Consider the following 24,162-nt stretch of genomic DNA (forward strand, 5'->3'; position numbering starts at 1 on the left):
GTTCACTGCGTCTGATCTCTCCTCTTAACCAGGACGTCCGTCATACTGGCTTTGGGGTCCACCCTACTCCAGTGCGACCTCAGCGTCATCACATCTACAAAGATCCTATTTCTAAATTAGGTCCCATCCATAGGTATCCTGTTTGGGCCTCGGATGTTATCTTTTTTGAGGGCCACCATTCAGGCCCCAACAGCTAGCCTGGGTTCGGGGGAGGGGAATGGGGATTAGTGAGCATTTACCAGCCTTAGTGGTGGTTTGGTGTTTTAGTCCGTGGCCCCTCGGTCGCGAACCCTGGTCCACGGCAGCAGGCCCGTGGTCAGATCCTCACTTCATCAAGCGAAGTTCTGCCCTAAGAAGGTTGACAAGAGTGCGGAATCTCTGCCTCTTTTGAAGCAGTTCCACGTGTCGACCCTTAGGCAGCCCTCGGGAATATGTCCCATCTAGAGAACAGAGGGGTGAAGCGAGTCTGGGAAAGCCCCAGTGTCGGCAGGGTTATGAGTACAGAACCAACGGGTGGGAGAACAAGCCGGGTAGCCAGTCCCCTATTGCTTTGTCCTGAGGACGTCACTCCCAGTTTCAGTACTGTCAGAGCAGCCATCTGTCCACCAGTGAGCAACCCTGGGTGAGTTAGATCCGTCCCTACTGCTCGTCCGGTCCCTCCCTAGCAGCTGAGGGGGGATGGCTGTCCTCGCGTCCCCTCTGGAAATTGTGCTGGGCTGCCGAGTGAGCTCGCTGTCTCTAGACCACGAGTCGTTTCCTTGTGCATCTGCACTTACTAAGGGGAAAGTGGTAATTTCATTAAGTCATGAATAAGTTTCTAATTCTGCAGTATCAGACTGGTTCCCAAAAACTTCATTGGGTTTTTCTCAGTGGCCCACGTCAGGGCACGGGATGGGAGGGGTACCAGGTAGGGTCCTGGGCTGCCTGCCTTCCCCTGGCCTGCCTTCCCCAGAGCTGCCCTCCTTTGCTTTGTTTTGCACCCTGGGCTTTCGCCTAATATTTTGTCTGCCCCTGAGTAGAACAGCTGTGTATTCTATTATGGGGGTGAGAAGGCAGTGAAGACACCTGCGCTGTATTTTCTATAACTTTGTAAGGAAGGGGAACTGTGCAGTGACGTGTCACGTGGGTTTCAAGAAAATTATTTGATTTGCTAGAGCTTAATTACGAAGTTGCTTCATTTGGGGAGGCTCGGTTGGCTGCTTGTGGTTAGTGCCTTCTGAAGCTTTATTTTCATGGATTTGAGTGCATTGACCCTGGCTTAGGTTTTGGTTTGCTTGTGTAGACGGATCCCCAAGGCATTGGAGTCACCCCAGTCTGATGGTCGCCTAAGTTAATGACTGTAGCAGGTGCAGTAGTGAATTTTCCATTGGGAACTTCCTGAGTTTGTGGGCAGTTTGCCTAAAGACGACCTCCCACGTGTCTCGTCCCAGTGTAGCACGTGCACGCACGGCCGTGGGCAGCAGGGATTCGATGCGTGACTCTGACCACGCACGGGTGCTGGTGTCCACGTTCATTCTTCCCTGGAACATCCTCCCCAGCGTGACCTTGTTCTTTTCTTGACTTCCATGTTGTTTAAAAAGACTGTCCTGATAGCCCTACCAACATCTGTCCTTTTTGCTTCTTTAACTGCCTGTGGTAGTTCGTGGCCTCCATCCTTAGCACATGGTTACACAGCACCTAAGACAGGATTTGACAGAGAACAGAATGCGATTCTGTGTCCAGTTGTACTAGGTGTGTCAACCAGAATTCCAGGCCTCAGGGTCATTTTCTTATGAAAATGGTCATTTAAGACCAGTTAACTCTTTTTGATTAGCGTTAGAGTAGTGTTATCAAAGGTACATGAACTCCTGTCAAATTTTTTTGTTCTTATTTTAGGGCAGAATGGTGCAGAAGGGGACTTACACGGAGTTTCTAAAATCCGGGGTAGATTTCGGCTCCCTTTTAAAGAGGGAAAACGAGGAGGCTGACCAGAGTCCGACTCCAGGATCTCCCGCTCTGAGGACTCGGAGCTTCTCAGCGTCTTCCGTTTGGTCCCAGCAGTCGTCCCGACCGTCAGTGAAAGATGGTGCGCCAGAGGCGCAAGCTGTGAGTTGTCCTCTTGCCACGTGCCGGGTTCTGTCCGCTCTCGGTGTCCTCGTGCATCTTCGTTCTGCTGCACTCATGACAGCTTTGTTGGTCCCACAGTGGATTCTGAGGTTCCTTGGCCTTGGTAGAATTAAAACACAATGAAGGGAGCCGGCCTGGTCAGGGCTCTCCCTTGGGTGTTGGGTGGTGAACCTCTTGGGGCTCAGTGGTGGGTGCACTGCTGTAAATCCCTGGCAGTGGTTCACACGGCTGTTAGAACCCTTGAATGTACCATAGGTAAGTCCTCCTGGCTCCTTGCATCCCGGTGTTCAACTTGAAGACCCCTCCCACCGAGTCCTGCTGTGGTCCCCATTAAATCAGCTACTTTTCCGATATGGTGGAACGTTCTGCCGCTGCAGGTGACCGATGGCATTATTTCGTCCCATTGTCAGAGGGTTGGCAATAGGCCAGAAGTAGCACATGCGAAGGATCTGGCCCATAGCAGACACTTCAGAGTTAGTTCCCATCTTCCTTTCTTACACTTCAAGTTCAAGAACCATATCTCATGCGTCTTTGAAAGCACAGAGGCCCGCGTCCAGGCAAGGACGTCCTTGGCTTATGTGACTCTACAGCATATTCTGTTCTCCAGATAGACGTGCAGAGATGCTCTCCGTCTCCCTTAAAAACACGCCCAGGTAGTCAGTCCTCAGTATCCAAACCCTCACAATCCAAGTCTGGGAGCCTGGATGGTTCTGATAAGGATGCAGACGAATCCCTCCCTCACATTCCAGACTCGGGAATCACTGTCTGAAATTCAGGAACCAACAAGATTCACACCACGGGCTACCCACTGCTGTCCCGACGCCCGTTACTCTTGCGTTTGAACTCAGTTTACTCTATTTGGCTCATAGTTCGAGCTCCTACTATGTTTTGTGTTTCCATCATTGAATGACACAGATAATCTGTGGTGATACCTCCGCTTCATATCCTCTTGTCTATTATTGCGGAATAAGCTGCTGCATTTGTATGTGAATCGGGTAGTTTGTGCATGCGCCGGAAATCACGATGCTCCCCCTTAAGCAAAGCCGCGTCGTAGTGAATAACCTGGTACAAACAGTATTTCCTTTTTGCTAGTAGATTCCTAGAAGTGGGATGGCTGGGCCCGACAACGGTGCGTACATAGGTGGTTTGGCTAGATGCTTTTACAGCCTTCCCCAGAGATGTACCATTTTGCTCTCCTACCTGTGTGTCAGATGGGCCTCTTTGCTCACGGCTTTGCCAATGGAGTGCATTGTTGAACTTTTGAAGTTTTGGGGTACGTCATGCAAAATTTTGTCTCTTACTGCTTTTTTTTTTTTCCCCTTTCCCTTCTCAGAACGAGAATACACAGGTTGCTCTGTCAGAGGAGAGTCGTTCGGAAGGAAAAGTCGGTTTTAAGGCCTACAAGAATTACCTAACAGCCGGTGCGCACTGCTTGGTCATTGTGTTCCTCATTCTGCTGAACATCGTAGCTCAGGTAGATACGGGCATTTAGTTTGTTTTGTGGCCTCAGCTTGTTTACAGGACTGCTTACGCTCTATGTATTTACTCTGTTATTACTGTATTTTGCTGTCCACTTGGGTTTGCATTGAAACGTGCTATCTTGGGGGACAAAGTAACTGATGTTTACTGGTGTTGCGTGTACATGACAGAGAGCTTCTAGGGAAGAAAAAAAAAAAGGATGTCTTTTAAAGATTTTAAAATGCAATGTGCACTTACTTGACGTGTTGTTACCCGGGATGTTGGGCTTGGCATAGACCAGAGCTGGAAGAACCATGTCCGTTTTCCAGAGCCTTCCAACAGTGGCTTTGGGTGAGTGAGAGTGTCGAGGTGCTGAGTGATGTGTGATCTTTTTGCCTCCCTGTTCTAGGTTGCCTATGTTCTTCAGGACTGGTGGCTCTCCTACTGGTGAGTTGTTTCCAGTCTGATGCAAGGGGCCACCAAATCAGCAGGCAGCCTCTTTCCCACGGAGTTGGGCAGAGGCGGGTTTGTTCAGCCTCCTGTCCTAATCCTCCCTTAGTTTCCCCGAAGAGAAAGAAAAACTAGCGTTCTTGTTGGTGGAGTATGACCCTCCCATAGCCTCTCTCCACGTCGGATCCTCAGACAGTTTTGAGAACTGAGAGTTGAATTTTTATAAGGAGATGTACCCGGGGCCCTGCTCGCTGGGAATCCTTTCCCAGCATAAATCATGTCTCCCAAAGTCAGGTTAATTTTTTTTTTCTTTTTGTACTTATCTAAATTCCATCTATAGTGGAATATTTTTTTTTCCGTTTTCCACAGGGCGAATGAACAAAGTGCCCTGAATGTCACAGTAAATGGAAAAGAAAATGTCACTGAGAAGCTCGATCTTGCCTGGTACTTAGGAATTTATTCAGGTAAAGTTTAATCATTCGGTTTATTATCCGGGAGTCTGAGGTGCTTACAATGAGCCTGTGTGAGTAACTAGGGCTTCCAGGAGTAATTCAGTAATGTCTTAACAGATTAAGAGTCTGAGTCGCATTTACTCTGTGAATTAATTAGAATAATTATTTTTAAAATCTACTAGAAGAAAGAGGTTGAATGAAGACTCTTAATTTGCTCTGTACTGGATTTTGGAAGTTAAACCAGGATTGAGCATTCAGAAAATCAGCCACTGGAAATTTGTGGCTATTGTCTATTCTAATAGGTTGCTTTAGCTAAATCTTATATCATTATTTGGATGGGCAAGGGGATTAGAAACGGATCCCCACCCTGTGGTTCGGATTGTTCCAATTCTGTCTGAATAAACCCCTGGCTTTTATTGAACTTGGATGAAATCCTCTGGCAGCAAGGTTCCCCCACATAAAAGCATTATTCCCTCGCAGGTATGCAAAGCTCCCTTCCCCATACTGCTCATCTCTTGGGCTTCACTAATTACTTAAGAGAGAAGCTAAGCAGGGAAAAATCCAGTGTCTGGGAATTAGGATTCCTTCTCTTTTTTACCTTGAGATCACAATGTTATCGCGTCCCCAACTGTGTGATTAATTTAACATTTGGCTTGCCAGACTAATATTAACACAGTGCTCTGTTTTCACAAGAGTGCGTAGAATATATGTGGCATCACATACTTTTTAAAGGAAATCCTCATCTAAAATTTTAAATATTCTCACCGGAAACACTCATACAAGCTTTCTGCAAAGACAGAGCGATCTTTGTGAAAACTACTCACTGAAATTTTGTCTTTATTTCGTTGATCACTTGCTAAGAAACCTGAACACATGAGCAGTTTACCTTCCACATTGGTGGGTCATGAGCAGCCTGGAGGGAGGAAGGAGCGGTTTTACTGCACGTTCAAGTGGGATTGGGGAGGGGGGCTCAGGAAAACACCTGTGGACAGAGTTTAGGCATTTGAGCAGCACTGAGAGTCTAAACAACAGTGAGGTCTCCTCTGAAGGGGAAAAATGCACTTGATGGGGAGTGTTTATCGCAGAAGTTATCTCCAGTCTGTTTAGCGTTGGGAGTTCAGGAGATGCTAAGAAGGTGATTTTCATGTGCATACCAGGTACTCATTTATGTCCTTAATAAAATCTATAATTTAAATGATTACATTCATTTAAAAATGCTTTGTGTTTTTGTATAAAACACTTGGTGTGAGAGATTAGTTGCTCACTGAGGTTATTTCATGCTAACACAGAATTTGTATTTCCTTGCAGTTGAGAGATTTTCCTACTTGCCACTTAATATGGTATTTTCATATTCTTTAAAAGCCACCTGGGTATTTTCTACGAAGAAATGGTACATCATTTCTCCCGTTCCCTGTTCATTCACACGCTGGCGTGAGAACCGCGGTGTTAGATTATGAGACGCGTAAATAGTAAAACTTGGAATATAATGAAGGGAAGATGAACTAGTTTTTATAATTACCTCTTTTTCTTCTGAGTTCTTAATAGAACTTGTAATTGAATTAGGAAAGCCTAGCAGGAAGTTGTAGTTTACACCTGATTTTGTTTTTTACATGTAGTTTCTCTTTAATGAGAGAAAAAGAAATTATATTCTTCTTTACAAATGTATCTTACAAATGCAGTGAACTCTTACAGAATCCACAGTGTTTTATGGGAAAAAATACATAGGATCTTTCTAAACTGCCTGACATGCTTTGGCATCGCTGAAGAAAGGAGATGTTCTCTGAGCGAGGTTTCTTTCTTTCAGGTCTAACTGTGGCTACTGTCCTCTTTGGCATAGCGAGATCTCTGTTGGTGTTCTACGTCCTCGTTCATTCTTCACAAACTTTGCACAACAAAATGTTCGAGTCCATTTTGAGAGCTCCGGTGTTGTTCTTCGATAGAAACCCAGTAGGTAAGTCAGACACCCGGTTTCTCAGTCACTCTCCCTTGTTAGTGTCTGATCCCGTTTCAGCATTTGAAAACGGAGGAGAGGCTTGGGAGAAATGGCTATACGTGTTGATTCCTTTTGTACAAAAAGCTCCACTGGCAGTTTGCTCCTACCAGACAAAATCTAACTATGGGGGGCATACAAGCTTCTATTCCGGTGTTTGTGTCTGTGGAAAATAAATGACACAATTTATACATAAATGCACACTGATCTGCAGTACTCGTTCCTTGACATGAGCGTACCTGGGGGTGCCTTAGTGGTGGATGCCTCCAGCCTGAGGCCTTCGACCCGTCTTGCTTCTGGAGGCAGGCCCCTGACCTGGGTTCCTATGAAGAGTCAGCCCGTCAGCACCTGTCGCCGCTGTTCAGGCCCAGCGTGGCTTTGTTTCTGCAGGACATAATTGACAGGGCTTGTCCAGGCAGGGAGGTGGGCTGGTGGGAGCACAGGCGTGGACTTGGCGTGGTTGTTAACTAGTCGTGTGACCCAGACCAAAGTGTGTCGATACTACCGGGCAGGCAGATCTCAAAGCAGGATGTTGTCCTGGTTAACAGTGTGGACTGTGGATCCAGCCGCTTGGGTTCAGACCTGGTGCTAGATACTTACTGTAATGCCTGGTTATGGTTCTGTTAATCCTCAGGTGCTAGTTAAATTTCTCTGCGCCTCAGTGTTCTTATCTGTGAAATGGGGATGCTGTGTACTCCTCCCTTGGCAAGATATTGTGGGAATAAGGGATGCCTGGGTGGCTCAGTCGGTCGGGCTCCTTGCTCAGCGGGGAGCCTTCTTCTCCCTCTGCCTGCTGCTCCCCCTGCTTGTGTGTGCTCTCTCTCTCTGTCTCTGACAGATAAATAAAACCTTTACAAAAAGATATTGTGGGAATAAAGCAGATCAGTACATTCACGGGGCTCGCAGCCGTGCTCGCTCCCCGGTCAGCACCTACGGGATCTTAGCCACAGTGACATCGTGGTGGGTTGGAACTTCCTCACCTGGGAAATGGAAAGAAGGGCTGCCTTTTGTGCTTCACAAGGCTGTTGTGAGGGTTAAATAAGACTGCAGGAGAGCATTTGGTGCAGTCCATTCCACATGTTTATTTAGCCCAGGCCCTGTGCAGAGCACGGGGGTGGTGACTTGCAGAGGCCCCCACGAGTCTGCAGTCTTGTTACAGCTGTGGTCAGAAAGGGGATTGGAGGCCTTACGTGTCTGACGGCCAGGAGGTCGCTCCACTTTGCCAGTTAATTTGAAAGCTACAGTCATAAAGTTTGGAGCATTAAGTGGGACTGCATTTCTGTTATCACGGCCTCTGAATGCTCGTGGCCACAGTGAACCAGGCTCTTCCTGTTCAAGACCTGTAGGCTTCGCCACATGCTGATTTATTTATTATCCAGGGATTTGGGACCAAGTCTAAATCTTCAGGGTTTCTAATCTTAGAGCAGTGCACTAGTGTTTATCTTGCCTGCCCCCTCCCGTATCTGTGAGCCAGGATTCATTCCTTGAAAATAGAAGCCAAATAAGGACTCCAAAGATAGGCCTGGTTTGCCCAGAATGTTTAGGGGCCCTGAATTATTTATTCTTTTTAGTGGTAGATTAAAAAAATATTTTTTAATTAAAAATATTTTAAGTGGTAGATTTTACCTTTGGGTTAAAATTTTTGTAGTTTCTAAACCAATGGGAAGAACAAGCCAAAACCATGCATTAGGGTTCATAGAAGACATCATTGATTATATGTATGTACTTTAATGGTTACATAATATTAAAAAGTAATTCCCCTCTGGAGTTGAGGGGCAGACGCACTCAATTGTTAAGTTCCGTTAAGTATCCACACGAAATGGATACAAGTGCCGGGTGTAATGTCGCGCCCCTGAGTTACAGAGTGTCCTCTGAGTGGCATGGAGAGATCAGGAAACACATTGTTCTCTTCTCAGCACTTTGTCATTCAGAGCACCCTCTCAGGGAGGAGTCAGTCCATTTCCCATGCGCTCACGATCCTGACAGGGTCCTGGAGTTCAGAAAAGAGAAGGTACAGGTGGTAGTTTCCAGGCAGGGAGACTTGGAGTGGTGACTGGGGCTGCCCGAACCATAGCCTCGCGTAGATTTTCAGGTGTCCTGCCCGTGTTCCCTTCCGTGGTCACCTTCAGTTCCCACTTGTTGCCGGAATATTCTCAGTGACCCTGATCTGGGTGGTAGAAATGTCTCTTTACATTTGTTCACGGGTGCTCCCACCCCCGATGTGCCGCCTCCCTTCTCACACCTCTCCCATCTTGTTCATCAGTGGGAGATCCTTCAGACTTTACCCAGAGAACCAGGCCTTCAGTGAAGGGCCCCGAAACGCCGGCTACCCTGCCGACATCCCAGGCTCACTGACTTGGATTTCGGGAGGACAAGGTGAACCTGGACAATGGTGTTTCTGGTTGGTACCCACGTCTCTCTGAGCGCTCCCGAGCTCTGATTTTTAAGAAGGTTCCAAGCTCCACGACTTTAGTTTCTCTCCATTTTGAACCTATGTGTGGTTGCATGAAGTTTGCTAGCTTATTTGCTTCTGTAAGCGCTGCCTTATTACCCAATGATTTTTCATAAACCAATCAATCTTAAGCTGTTTGGGTAAAATTTGCATTGGCTAGTGTGTTGTCTCAGACGGGCAAAAGCTAGTTTTCTTCTTTTTCCCTTCCTTCCTCTATTTTTACCCTTCCCTCCTCCGTGGATTTTGGTAATGGTAGTGTGCGTGTATGTGTGTGTGTGTGTGTGAAAGAACCGCACGTTTTCAGCTGTCCCAGCATTTCGCACACATTCTCCTTGCACCTTGAGTTGAGCAGTGCCTTTGTGGACGTGATCCGCATCCCTGTGCTGTGGGCTGCACCTAACTCTTCCTGATCAACATTTGTCTTCCACCATCTCCGTTCTATCAGATCTTAATACACAGGTAACACAAATCCCAGGTCAAAAGGAAATCATTCAGAAATTAAGAGATGATTTCTGTATTCATTGTAAAACCATGTTTTCCTTGGATGGGTTGAAATCATTTTATTTTTTATGTCTGGCACAAGAGGGCAGCATGACCTACATTATTTCAAGAATCTAATGTAAGGGCACCTTATTGCAAAAACCTGTTTTATTTTATTTATTTTTTTTAATGTAAAGCTTAGAAATTCCATTTTTTAAAGCTTGAGTCTGCATTTTGTACTGTCGATACAGAATTTTAAAGCCGTTGTTGTAGTTTATTATGTTTGAGACCTTGAACTCTTTGATTAATAAATTATAGTGCTGTCCCAGAATATCTGGCATTTCAAACAAGGTCACTTGGATTTCTTAACTGACACCTTCTTGCCTCCTAACTGGAATCGGGCAGCCACTGACCTCTTGACGGGATATGTTTTAATTCCTAAGGGTAGAATATGGGGGCTTGTATGACATTAGTTTAGGGAGAAATAGGACCGGACAGTTTCTTCAGTTTCCTTCCACTCCAGCAGAGTCTGTAGAGACGTTCTATTCTTACCAAGTCTCTAGAGTTTCACCCTTCATTTTGGAGACGAGATGCGTGGAGGGTTGTCCTGTTTCTTCATGCCTGGAAATGGTGACATAACACTTGCTGAGTGCATCGACTCTAATGGATTCCAGATAAATGTTTGTTTGTTTGCTTTCCGTTTGTCAAGTTGGCTCTAGGAAAGTCGGCCGCTGGTGTCAGAAGATGTTGGTGTTGTCTCTTGTCTCAGGGAAGTGCGAAGTTAATATTGGGTTGTGGCCAGTGCGTTCATTTCACATGACCGATTTTTCTCCAGTGGTGTGTGAGTTGCCTTGTTTATGTGTCCAGATTAAAAAGAGTACAAACATATATCCTTTTTTTCCCCGCTTACAGATTAAGTTAGGGCTTAAGTAGTATAATAGGAGAAAAATAAATGTAGTCACTTTTTTGCCAGTTCTGTTCTCCTGATAGAAGGTGCCTGTGCCCCGTAAGGTATGGAATGTGAATAGTGAGAGACCTATGGGTGTATCCTCCTAATCCAAAATCTAGAATTGCCCAAAGGGTTCAGGTTTCTAATTTGAGTGGGAAATGAGGCTCTGGAGATGCTTTCACAAATCTGAGCCATCCTGAATTTTGGGATATGCATGGGTAGGAGTTGGGCGTTGGGGCGAGGTGGGTGGTGGAGGTTTGAACAATCGTTCTGTTTCTTGAACTTGGAAAGGGACATCTTAGCATCCACTGTAAGTTTCTAATAAATAACTGGAGGAGGAGTGAAAAGTGAACCGAAAGCAGCATGGTGAGCTTCTTGTGCTATCAGAAAAACCGTCTTGCCGTAGTCTTTATGAAATCAGTTTCAACGTGGTGCTGCCTGGCTCGAAAAGAGTCATCCGTAGAGAAGCAAGATAATTGTAGGGATACCTCTCTGTTTATTCCATTCAAATGACCACTGGAGTTAGTGCTTAATGCATATTTTTAACAAGTATAATATTTCAGCGCTGTCAAAATTACCTTGACGATAATAGGCCTGTTAAATTATAGCTCTATAAGTTAGGAGGGAAGATGGCTCTGCTTAGCCCACATTAATCTATGCCTGTTCACACAAGTGATTCTGCTGAGCACGTAGCATGTTAGAACAAGAAATACTGGTCCTCAAACCTCTGATTTATGGTCGGTGTTGTTTTGACACAGCATCGAGACGATTTACAAGGCAAGGCTTCGTGTTAAAATATTTCACTGGTGTCATCATTCGTCACCGACATAAATATTCAGTAGTGATGCTGGAACATTGGTAATGTGCCCATTCATGCCAAATCACTGCCTGTGTTTCCTTTCAAGTGAGATCTGTTGTGGATATGGTTAAAAGAAACTATGGTTTTTCTTCCTTGAGCGCAGATGAGCTGTAAGAAATTGAGAGTAAGAATAACCTCTATCCTGACAGCTTTCATGTACTCATCTTGCCTAGGTTGCTTTTAATTCTGGCTTAAGTCCTACAGGCTTGCTTTTTTTTTTTTTTCTTTTTTCTTTTTCTTTCTTTGCTTGGTGCACATTGTAAAGAACATATTTATATGTACATTAGTTAAAGAGGCTTTTTGTGTTCAAAGGAAGAAGTTAGTCATCATCAGAAAAGCTTTGTTGCAAAACAGAAACACACATTTCCCTTTTCTTTTTTTCCTTGTTAATAATAACAAATGGAAGTGACTGTCAAGGGAATAACACAAAAGTTTGCATCAATCATAATGATTCTCAATAGCCGTATAAATATTGTTTTTTCAGGTTTGAATCAAACAGCTAATAGTTTTGAAGTAGGTGTGGTAATTAAATCCTGTCGGGTTGTCACATATTAAAAATAATGTTTTTTCACGTAACAATGGTTATATGTACTTAAACTCTTATCAGGGTGATATTAAGTCATATTTTATGGGAGTTGCTTGTTTACTGCTAATAGTATCATAAAAGCCTTTGTTAGGAGTTTAAATAGTTACATAGTTACATATATTTGATTACTATTGTTATTTTGTCAGTAATCTCCGTGAAGGTGATTATTATAGCTCTTGTCCACGGCTGGTAAATATTGCACCATTGTGATAAACATTTTTAATCTATTAGAATGTTCTGATTACTCTTTATTCCTGTTTTTTTTTCCCCCCATAATAATCAGACATGGAAATACTGACAGCTTAGTAACAGAGAAAGCACTGTTGGTGGTTGTCCAATAAAATGTTAAAAAGATAAGATTTGGGAAACTTGTGCCTTTTTCAAAGTGGTAATCATGTACTATCTCAGGAGTTCGTAAGTATGACATTTTACTTGTGTTCTTTCCCAGTAGAGCACATATTAAGTGATTATATATATCATAACACAGAAGTTCTCCACTTCACTCTGATATTTGTGGCTATGATGTTTATACTCCCAAACTCCTCGGTTTTCATTAATTTCATATTTGTGTTGCCTCCGTTTTCAGCCAGCTTGGAGCTAGGCGGTCTTTGGTACTCAGGACTTCACTCACTAGTGTATCCCAATTTCTCGTGTTAGTTTGCTTAGTACTTTGGCATTACCTTATGGGGTGTGTGATTTACAGTCATTCAAATACTGTTATTTAAAGTCTTTCTCCCCCACCCCAATCACAGGCAGATGACTACTTCAACTTTGTAGTTCTTTGTGACAGAAAATGCATCAAGGTATCTTTATGACATAGTTTATGACTTTTGTGCAACCATTTCAAGAGAATCTGGAATAGTATTTCTGGGCCAGTTTCAACACGAATAAATATTGATACATATATATAAAAGCGTAGTGCCCTGACATGAGGTGGGAGTGGATGGAAATTTGCTGGATGAGAATTCTATATGGTTTTGCTATAAGGTCAGTTGTGCCCCCTCAACCATTTGACTTCGTAGCTCTCCTGTGACAACATAGGCTGAACTTTGATTTTCCTTTTATAACTGAAATCTTCATCTTCTCATCATTGCTTCCCTGCCCCCCTTCACTTTCAGCATGATCATTTATTTTGACATGAGGAAATGTTTACAACAGTGAGCCTGTGACATTTTATTTCACATAAAGCTTAAAATTTGGTTATGTTTTAAATCACATCTTTATAGTACTTGTCCCAATTATGGTTAAATTATTATTTAGGTAATTACGTGTTGACTGCTTGTCTCTTCTCTTAGCCTTGGGGCCTCAGTCCTCCTAGAGCCCATCTATTATGTTATTGCAAAAGCCTCTGAACCCAGGATTGGACACTTTGTAGCTGATTAGTATTTGTTGGCGGGATAGAAGAAGGGATGGTTTCAGGAGCGTATTTGCATCTCCCTGTGTCACGCCCTTTAAGAACAATGCAACTTTAGAGTGTTGAAATAGAATTAGAGCCTTTTGTCTTCACACTCAATGTTTATATTAAATTGAACCCTTCCCTATTTATTTTCCAAAGTAGAACTTGTAATAGATTATTTATGGTGGACCGTGTTTCTGGTATATGATGGCACGAAGAGAAAACCACATACACGGTTGGTTCTTCGGAAGCTGTGGTTCATGGAAGTACACCGCAAGGTTCCAACTTCTGTTATCTACCAGTCAAGGAAATCACCAAACACCTAACGCATTTCCTTGGCGTTCAGTTGTGCACCAAAGACAAATGTTGGCATTTCAATATTTGGTACCTGATAGTTTACTTCATGCATTTTAAAACCTCAGTCGATATTTTGAACTATGAGTAGGGAGTTGAGATACACGTTTTGGTGTGGTAAAGACCCTGTGCTGTTGGAACGTAGCTTTGGAGTAGCTGTGCCATCACTTCTCTGCCTCAGGTTTCGCAGGTGAAAAGAGGGAGTTTTTTTCACTCCTCAAGCATTTCCTGGTCCTCTCCTGGTTGTAAGTTGTGGTCCCAAGCATTGGGACAAAAAGGCCCTATTTTCAAGGCATTTGCAAACTTAAATATTTGCAGACAATGCATTATTTCTAAGACAACCAACTCCCCTCCCCCCGCCTACCCCAAACCAAAAAGAACTATCCAGTGTCAGTATTCGATGATTCCATATAGGAAAGATACAGATTCAAAGACTGAATAGTTGCGGAGCAGATACTCTTGATTCACATGTACACACACACACACACACACACACACACACACACACGGCGCTGTGGTATAGTTCTTTTTCATAATCGATTATGTAAATCATTGGCCTTGATTTCACAACATTTCCAAAAACTGTTTTCTTGGAACTTCAAGACCAATTGTTTCAAAATGAAATCACACGAGTTGGAGAGAGAGAGAAATTTAGGAAACAAAAGTAAGTGATTTACTTAAAGATAATAATCTCTAAGCTTACAGCAAACCCAGCCTGGCTTTTAACTAGACTTTTGACGGTAGTCAAATGCTCTCCTAATCCATCAGAAACCATCTGGATGGTAGAGCTCATCTCCGGACAGCGCATGAGGAAAGAAGGAAGTCAGCTTTTAGTAAGTGTCAGCACACACTTCTCTTTGGGCTTCTAGAAGCATGTTACTGATGCTTTTTTTTTTTTTTAAGATTTTATTTATTTATTTTACAGAGAGAGAACAAGCAGGGGGAGCAGCAGAGGGAGAGGGAGAAGCAGGCTCCCCACTGAGCAGGGAGCCTGATACGGGGCTCGATCCAAAGACCCTGGGATCATGACCTGAGCCGAAGGCAGATGCTTAACTGACTGAGCCACCCAGGCGTCCCAGGAGCACGTTACAGATGCTTTGCCCGTGGACAGAACAGAAGCAGTGGCAGCTTTCTCCCTGAGAATGTTGTCATGAAATCAGCCACAATCCGTTGAGCGTTCTTTTCATTCTTAGTAACCAGGATCAATCTTTCAGAAATTTTCCCCTCCTTTAGGTGGAAACTCTTTAACATCTAGAAAAAAAAAGACAACAGGCTTCAAAGAACACTTTGAATGGAAATTTATTAAAACACTGTGGTTAAGTGGAAAGCTATCAGAAAATCAAGTTCTCTGTTCTGGAAATATTTTCCTTTCATTTCTTTTCTGCATTTGCATTTTAATAGATTGTATCACACGGGGAAACGTTTCAACCTCTTGAACACCTGGAAAGTCTATTTTAGACTTGTTCTGTGTTTAAAAATCTTTATCCAGACATTATTCCAAATACAGTCGTGCTCTTGGTGATAGGGACATCCTGCCTCCGGGTCTGCCGTTGGTAGAAAGAGTGCTCTGTAGAGCCATGTGTTGTAAATACGTCAGTAGAAACCAGTGTATCTGCTCTGGTGGATGTTCAGCTTAAGTCCCCGATTTTACGATGTTGAAGTCAATAGTTGTGATTTGTCTCTCAATTTTACGTGGAGGTTTCTGGAAGTATTCTTTTGGTTCAGTGACTGATCTCATTCTTGACTCAGTTTGAGGCATGTAGTCAAAAAATATAGACATTTCTTTGAGAGTGGTAAGAAAAACAATGCACGTGCTTTTTAAAAAACTGTAATTCCAGTGTAGTGCGCACACAGGGTTACATTGGGTTCACGTGTACGGCACGTACACGTTATGCATAAAGATATACAAACAGGTATTGCAGTGTATATGAATTTGTCCTTAAATATATATTCTCACACATATAATTCCAAATGTCTAGATCACAGTGGTGCTTTGCGATGTAAGAATCATGGATTATTTTTTTTCGTTACCATTAAATATTTAAAAGTAGATTAAGAAGGAGGTGGTTGCGTTCTTGTATATAGTCATTTCTTTTAGACTTTCTTCTTCTGTTAGTGTCAGAATGGCCTGGGCTCATTCAATTTATTTCCTTTGGGGGAACTATAAATTCATTATTTTAGCTTTTTGGAGAATAAAATGGTAGAAATATCTTAGAATTATATCTCATGCTAATATAAATCTTCTCTCTGTTCACCCTTTTAGCATAAAAATTGAAAAGGCAGTCAAATATAGTTGGAGGAGTTCCACCTATAAGCTCTCTTGTAGACAGAATTGTTTGTTCCTGGTGCTAACTTTTAATTGTTGGTCCTGACATAGTCCTGTATATGAAAGGAAAATAAACGCATATTTCAAGATGATGAGGCATCCGTGTTACTAGAAAATTGTTCTTCCTTGACTTCAAGATGAAATAAATAGTTGTTGACGTAAATAGCCAAGTAATAAAAGGCAACACCTGTGTAATCCAGACAGTGGTTTATCGTACAATCAGATAAGAGGCTGTTCATTAATGAATTGTCAGGTCTTCAGACCAGGTGAATAGATTTATCATACATTAGGGAATTCTAAAAAGTTGAGTGAAGAAGCTTTAATCCTTGATGCCAAGTGTTCTGAGCACTCACATCTTCTTTCCCAAAGGAGACACGACCGGAATGTAAGGCCTAATTGACCTGGCCTTCAGGTATGTTGTCTTGTCTTGGTTCTTGCTCTATCAAAGGTAACTACATTTTCCCTAGATAAGAGTAGGCTCTGACATGTGAGGTGGCAAAATGAGTATCTTCTACATTTGGAAAACATGGGGTTTTTTTAAAAAAATAGCCCATCTTTTCTCTTCCCTGAATTCTTATGCCCCTCCATCAAGGTCCTCTTGACTGAAGCACAGTTGTCTTAAGCAGCACTGATGAGGGTTGGGGTGTGTGGGGGGGTCTGTATGTGTGTGTGTGTCTGTGTGAGAGAGACGACTTTTTAGTCAGATTGTCACACCAGCATAAGGTTCATATTGTTGAATTCTATTAAAGAGATGTAAAACTCAACATTGGAAAATCAACCAGCAAATAAAATGACCTTTGATTTTTTAATGACACCAATTTGAGTGGTTTTCTTATATTTTCCAATAGTGGTCTTGAGCCAAAGTATAATTCGGGTTCCATGGTCAAGAGAGCCGACTTTGGAGTCAGCCTCCCTGAATGTGAATCTTAGCCCCCCTGCTGGCAAACCGTGGCTGACTGACTTCATCTCTTTCTGCTTCAACTCTGTCTGTGCAGTGGGGACGGTAATAGGGTAGTAGAACCAAACTTTTTAATGTGAGAATTAAGAGATTTAATATATTTAAAGCATTGAAAACAGTGCCTACCATATAGTTGACGTTGATTAACTTTTGACTATTTAAGTGACATGTTGACATTTTAGAGTGTATTTTTTGCCTCTTTTTTTTTTTAATAAACAAAATCCAAATGCATATGCTAATTTTGATAAAACAGTGGGGATGGGGAAGGGTGTGTGTTTTCCCAGATGCAAGGAAAAATAGTAAGTGACCAAAACTAACAAGCCACAAAACAACATCGTTGTTGTTTTTTTTTTGGTTTTGTGTTTGTTGTTTTTCATTGGGGGCTTCGCTTCATTCCAGAGTTCATTTTAATTTAATTTGGTTTCACAATGAGAGCTCAATTTTGCATATAAGTACCAAACATCTGGTTTACTTTTTGTTTAAAAATGATATGGCTGAAGTTTATTACAGAAGTCTATTGTATAATTAAGGAAAGACAGTTTGAAATTTATAAAGTAAGTTCTATTTAAATGGAACATTGGAATCTTTCCAGGGAAGTGGGTATACTTCTTGGGAGTAGCAGGAACTTATTATTTTTTTTAAAAAATGCTCTAACTTGTCAAAATGTAGAACTTCTATGTATTCACCTTTTTCAAAAAGCATGAAAAATGACAAATTTCACAAGGGGAAGTTAAAGTGGACCTAAGGCACTTTTAGCTTGTCAAGCCTTCAAATTTTATTCATGGGATGTTTTTAGAGACATTTTGTGGTTTGTTCACTCCAGTTAATTCCAGGCAATCCTTCTGCATTTCTATCAGATGGACATTCTGATACTTCAAAACGTCTTGCACAAAATATGGTTAAAGCAGCTGGGGAAGAAAATGAGATTCTGGGGTAGTTCTTATAAACTGTAGATTATATTTTTACAGCAGTTAAAGGAATAATAAACCCACTAGAACAAATACAGCTCTTCTGTATATACCGCCCAGGTAGCATTAATAAACTGACAATTTAAATGCCGTAAATTACTGGCCGGTTATGCTAGCGTGGAGGCATATGAAGAAATACATAGTTTTGGCGGAGAGACCCAGGTGAAGATAGAGCACTTAACTGGCTGAACACCTGTCTGCCAGGTGGCTGTGTTAGTGGTTAGGCAGTGAGCTCCTAACGAGTCCTGAGTCTTCGTCTTTATTCAGCCTCATAATGTCGGAGAGGGCCCTCGGCTCCGAAATTCAATGGTTCTGTTGTCCTGCAGAAGTCACTTAGAAACCGTTCAATAAAACAGAAAACCAAAACTAGGTTGTCAAGACTCAAGAGGATTTTTATGACCCTCCTTTCCATGCACCCTCCAATGTTTAAGGGCACTTTTCCATGGCGGGCTGTCGTGTGTTGGCGGTTATAATCCCGTTGCTTATCAAGTTGAGGATCGGCCCGAAGTCTGATGCCTTTGGACTACTTCCCTATGTCTTGGCATTTTATAGCAACATCGTAAATTTATTTGACAGTTTCCACTTCTCAAAATCCCGTCACTTCCATTGTCTCATTTCATCTTCAGAAGCAACAGGGCAACGAGAAATCTGCGCTCTCTTGAGCCTCTGGAGCTTGTACCCGGCAGAAGCACGCTCGTCCTCGCCTCCTTGTTCACGCCTGTTGTTATTGTCCTCATTGGTTAGTATGTGGGAACCGTAGAGTTACGATGCCTGTAATTGAAAATTAAGCACCAGCTTGCTCCCAATCATTAATCAGCCCACAGATTATAATCAGCATACAGATTATAACTAAATATTTATTAAGCATCTCCATATGCCAGTGTGCTGGGAATTTTGCATAAGGGAACCAGATACTGTATTCTGAATTCTCCATGGGCCTTTTCTAAAGCCATGTCATTTGTTCCTGGGCATTATAATATTTTACACAATAATGGTAGCGCTTCAGGGCAAGGTGAAATTGTCTCGCATATAGTTTCCTGTGAAATGGGTGTGGACATCATACTAATCAGAAATATTTTTTAAAATTTTAGAAAATTTGCATGACCTGGAGACTCTATCACATAGTACAGGTGTGATGAAGTGTGTGCAGTCGTTGGGGGTGTGTGTGCGCGCGCATGTGTGTTGATATCTAAATTCTAATTTGAGTGACAACTATGAGAGTAAGAAATACTTCAAGATTTGTGGTCTTCACCGTCCTCATTCTGTTCATTCAGCTTTTATATGCTCTTTCTTGCTTTTATCCATTTTCAGGAGGATTTAGCATTTGAAAGTGAATTAGTCCCCAAATGGGGTGGGGTAGGTGGATGTTGGGAAAGTTACTGTTTCTGAAAACCAGAGGATCACTTTAACCTCTTCTCATGGCCCTACATGTTTAAGACTTTCAGTAGTACCTTGTCATGACTTCATGGTTTTTTGTTTTGTTTTTGTTTTTTTGGGGAAGACCTATCTGGCATGTAGCACGGCCCAGGTTTAAGCACACAGCATATCGAGTTGACACAGTATGCAGTATACAGTATTGCAGTATGATTGCTGTTATGGTGTTAGCTAACAGCTCTATTATGTCACATGATCATCTTGTGTCATGAACAATTAAGGTCTAGTCTCTTAGCAAGTTTACTGTTTATAATACCCTTTTGTTGTCTGTAATCACTGTACTGTGTATTAGGTCTCTAGGACTTGCAAGTACATACCCTTAGATTATGCCCTCACCCCCGAGCCCCCCACCTACCATTTTCCTCGCTGCTTTTATGAGCTCAGTGTTTTTAGATTCCACATCTAAGGGACGGCATACAGTATTTGTCTCTCTCTGTCTGGCTCATCTCACTTAGCAGGATGTCCTCAAGGTCCATTCAGGATTTCTTTTTTTTTTTTTTTTTTCATGGCTGAATAGTATTCGTGTGTGTGTATGTGTGTGTGTGTGTGTGTGTGTGTGTGTGACATCATCACACATTCATCTGTTGAGAGACCCTTAGGTTGTTTGTATACTTTGTTGTGAATAAGACTGTAATGAAATGGGAGTGTAGCTATCTCTATGACAACCTGCTTCATTTCTGTCATAACTTTAAGGTTTTTATAATTTTGTAGCTGATCATATGTTAGGAAAATATTAGCTCTGACATTTATAGTATTTGGTTTTATAAGAGACAACATGGGATCGTGGGATTGTAGTAGACCCTTCTCTGCCATGTGGGTTCTTAGGGGGAGTGAAAACAACATAGTGTTTGGTATGACCTTTTTTAAAATAACTTAAAGAGGACTCAGAAAGAGTAGTGGTTCTTAAATCCTATCATATTAGAGGTACTGCTAACCATTCCAAAATGTGTGCAGTCATTTGCATGAAGACAAAACTACCTTCATGTTGGCTATGTTGGAAATGCCGTTCAGTGTTTGATAGGACTCATCTTGACTTTGGGAGAATCATAAGTATGATTGGAGGTCTTGGTTGTTGGAGTGGATAGAATGGAGTTCTGGGAAGTTTCCTACAGGGAGAACCACAGCAAAATGACTTCACTATTGTAGGAATCCCATCCAGCTGTCCTATAGATATAAAGAAGCATGGGGGTGTGGGGTGTGACGGAAGACTGAGTAAATTCTCCTGTTGGATGTTTTCCGATAAACCATGCTGCTAAGGTCTGTGGTTCATACCACACTTGTCATGGGCTTAGAACTTAAGTTAACAGCAGTTTGGAGTCTGGGGTGTATTACTCCCAATGAATCCCACTTAAAAACACATTTTATTGATTCATTCAGGCTTTGGTATGCAGTCCACTTTTTAGATACTTCCCCTGCTCCATTCACAAATTACAGTAACGGAAAGACAAAAAGATTCTGCCATCGTGTCTTCCAGCCTGTGTCATCATTGTTTTGCAGTAACGGAGAGTTTTGCCTTCTTAGTTGTTCTCCACAGAAGCTAAATGGTATTTGGAAATTTGCAGGAAAGTAGTGTCTAGGAAATCTTACTACAAGTTCAACATTTTATAGTGAGGTACTTGTGGTCATTCGCTTTATCACAAATAGTGTAAGGACAGGATTTAATCCTAATTTTAGCCATCGTTTGGATTTTTGTTGTTGCAAACTTGGGTGTATAACGTAGATGCGTCACTGTTTCCTCTGCTCCTGGGAGAACCTGTTTCCAGTGTCATTTATGTTTTGATAGTCTTTTTTTTTTTTAGATTTTATTTATTTATTTGACAGAGAGAACGCAAGCCGTGGGAGCGGCAGGCAGAGGCAGAGGGAGAGGGAGAAGCAGGCTCCCGGCTGAGCTGGGAGCCCGACGTGGGGCTCTGGGGCTTGATCCGAGGACCCTGGGATCATGACCTGAGCCAAAGGCAGATGCTTAATCAACTGAGCCACCCAGGCACCCCTTGATGATCTTTTTAAAAACTCAGAAATGTGGGAATAGGTTTCCTAACAAAGCCGCCATTTGCTGTCATGGGGGTGGCTGGCTCCCTGGGATGATTGTACCTGCTTCACCTTTGTTGGATTTAAGTAACACAAGGTTGTGGTCCCTTTACTCCCACCCTTGCCTGTAAGGTTCTTTTCAAATATTGGCTCAAACATATTAAGGTCCATTTATCAAAAATGTCATTAGTCTCCCGCCATAGTGCCCTGTAGAACGCACACTTCGGTCAGAAGGGATGGCGTACAGAACTTCATATTCATGGTCTGTCCTGTGCTCTCTCTCTTCATGTTGCACTTCCAAGGAATCTTGCATTCTTTGACTTTTGAACCTTTGTTGTTGTTGTTGCTGAGTCTGGGGACAAATGCGACGCAAAAGCGACTGGCTGGTAAAGAACGTATTCAGGCAAAATGCTGGAGACAAAGTGAGACACAGGTGAAAAGCGAACTGACCTAGAAAGTCCGAGGGTAGGGTATAATGTGTTTTGACCCGAGGAAAGAAGAGCGCTGCGTTGGGCTCTCTCCTCCATTCATGTTTCGATGACATCTCAAGCCTTTGATACCTCGACCCACTTAGCCTTGAGCCGCTTGCTGCCTCCACGTTGTAGCGTCTTGGTGAATTAAAGGTCTCTTACTCCTTTCTGATGAAAATATTAGCGATTTCAGATTTGTGACTAGTGAGTCTGTTCAGCTTGAAGGAAACCTTTCCGTGATGAGCAACCTGACTTTTCACCTGAGGCCCGTGGAGTCGGTGGCTGCCAGAGAGGTTGCGATCCTGTAGTGATTTTTGCTTCGTTACAAGCCTGTACAGGTGTTATTTAATGCAAGCGAGTTTCGAGTGCTGGAAAGGAACACAGTTAAGGTCATGGTCTGAAAGGACTTTGATGTCCTGCAGAAGCCTGATTTTCCCCTAATATGCATGAAAAACTTGTGCAGGATAGCTCTTAGGAGATGAATATTTGTTCGTGTAGGTTATAATAGCACACGTACCCCGAGAGGGATGGGAATGGTGGGCAGAATATGCATTTGGAGGGAAAAGGGGGGAAGAAGTAGTATGCAAAAATTAGCCACGGAAATCCACTGTTAGCCGCTGTTGCATGATGCCTGAAGATCGGTCCTTGTGCACGCTGAGTTTACTCCAGAACAGCCTAGCCTATTGCCCAGATTTATTTCTGTAGATAGAAATACTGATGCCTGTATTACAGATACTCATCGAGCATGGGTTATTTAAGAAGTGAGTTGCAGTAACATTTTGGTTCTGGAATGGCATTTACGTTGCGTCTTCGTGGGGAGGCAGGGATAGACATCAGCAGCTCCATTTTCCTTTGGACTTACAGACCGAAGGTTTCTACACATTGCCTTTGTGTTAGAGGGGTTTATCACCAGGAAAGAACAGGACATTTTTCCATAAAAATAAAAATGCTGTTCAGTGGTGATTGCCCCCCACCCTTCCCTGAAAAAAAGAAAACTTTAGTGCTTAATCAGGGTTCCAGATGTTTGTATGTATTTATTTATTTGGATATTTATAGTGTTTTCTGTCAAGCAGTTTGCCTCCCTGGGTGCATTCCAGAAATTTTAAAAACATACATGGCAAAGCCACAAAGATCAAAGACCAGTGTCTTATGAACTCTTCACAGCACTTTAGGCCAGTCCCTAGAATGATTTGTATTAGAAGAACTGAGTCAGAGCTATTACCAGCCACATCATGTTTTGAGGAATGTTTCAGATGGGGACCGAAGAACCTGGTGAAGAGCCCGTCCAAACTGGGGTTCTTCCTCTCCCCTGTGCTGAGTGTGGGGCATCTGTGGCTCTCCTTCAGGACCGGATTTCAGTCAGCTCGCCGGGGCGGCCCTGGGCTCTTGTATCTCCACACCTTACTGTTGATGTTTCTGTTATTCCTTTAAAACATGGGAATAGATTCTTGCTCTACTTTTTCCTTCAATATTATTAATCCTACGTAGGATTTTTAAAGACTGTCATTAAAAGTATGGGTTTCATTTTGTAGATTTTAGCAGTCCGTCCTATCTACCATCTAAGTGGAAAACAGCAAGATTTTTTGTAGTAACACAGTAGTGCCGCTGTGACTAATATCTCTGAAAGAGGAAGCGCCTTGAGCAGTTGAGGCGCAACCGAGAACGAGCTGGAGGCGGGACCGCGTGGTGGCATTCTTGTGTTCCAAGCAGGAAGGTCTCAAACTCCAGTGGTCTCCTTGGATGAAGGTTTTTTTTTTTTTTTTTTAAGGATTTTATTTTTATTTATTTGACAGAGAGACAGCCAGCGAGAGAGGGAACACAGGCAGGGGGAGTGGGAGAGGAAGAAGCAGACTCCCAGCGGAGGAGCCTGATGTGGGGCTCGATCCCGGGACCCTGGGATCACGCCCTGGGCCGAAGGCAGACGCTTAACGACTGAGCCACCCAGGCACCCCTCCTTGGATGAAGTTCTTACCTGAATGTTTCAAGGATCATGGGTTTGGTTGATCTGATCGTTGGTAAATGAGCAAGTTGGTTCCTTGCTTGTCCTCTGGCTGGGAGTCCAGGGGGCAGGAGTGGGAGAGGACGGGGCAGGTGAGTGTGTGAAGGGACAGCGTTGAAGAGAAAGTCTTGCCTACCTGTGTGCCTATTCTGAACGGTGCCTGCAGTATTCTCTCCAGAGCCAACCATGCACAGTATAACCCTGGCCCTCTTATCCCTCACCCTTGGCCCCACTCTGGGTTTCGTCTCTCCAGAAGTATGTGGTGCTTTCCACCCTACCTCGGGAGCCTTTTTGCAATAGGAGCACACAGTTCTTGTGTTGGATGGCGCTGACCTGGTGAGGTGTCTGCAGGTCGGCATTTGGCAGCCGGGCTCCTGGGCACTCCCCATGACTCATTACCTCTCCAGGTGTGTGATTCTCCACCCTTTCTTTCCTCCCTGGCGTGTC

General features: G+C 43.0%; 1 protein-coding gene across 2 annotated transcripts in view; it reads left to right on the forward strand.

Annotated features, from left to right (window-relative positions):
- ABCC4 (ATP binding cassette subfamily C member 4) overlaps positions 1-24,162 on the forward strand; it is a 233,395-nt gene that overhangs the window by 105,215 nt on the left and 104,018 nt on the right. For both annotated transcript variants that reach the window (XM_026493475.4, XM_044381898.3), the window contains exons 15-19: positions 1,876-2,085; positions 3,440-3,580; positions 3,974-4,011; positions 4,384-4,478; positions 6,271-6,417. In XM_026493475.4, the coding sequence (XP_026349260.1) occupies positions 1,876-2,085; positions 3,440-3,580; positions 3,974-4,011; positions 4,384-4,478; positions 6,271-6,417 (631 nt within the window). The remainder of the gene's footprint in view (positions 1-1,875; positions 2,086-3,439; positions 3,581-3,973; positions 4,012-4,383; positions 4,479-6,270; positions 6,418-24,162) is intronic.

Source organism: Ursus arctos, unplaced genomic scaffold (assembly GCF_023065955.2).
Source record: "Ursus arctos isolate Adak ecotype North America unplaced genomic scaffold, UrsArc2.0 scaffold_10, whole genome shotgun sequence".
NCBI classification, from domain to species: domain Eukaryota; kingdom Metazoa; phylum Chordata; class Mammalia; order Carnivora; family Ursidae; genus Ursus; species Ursus arctos.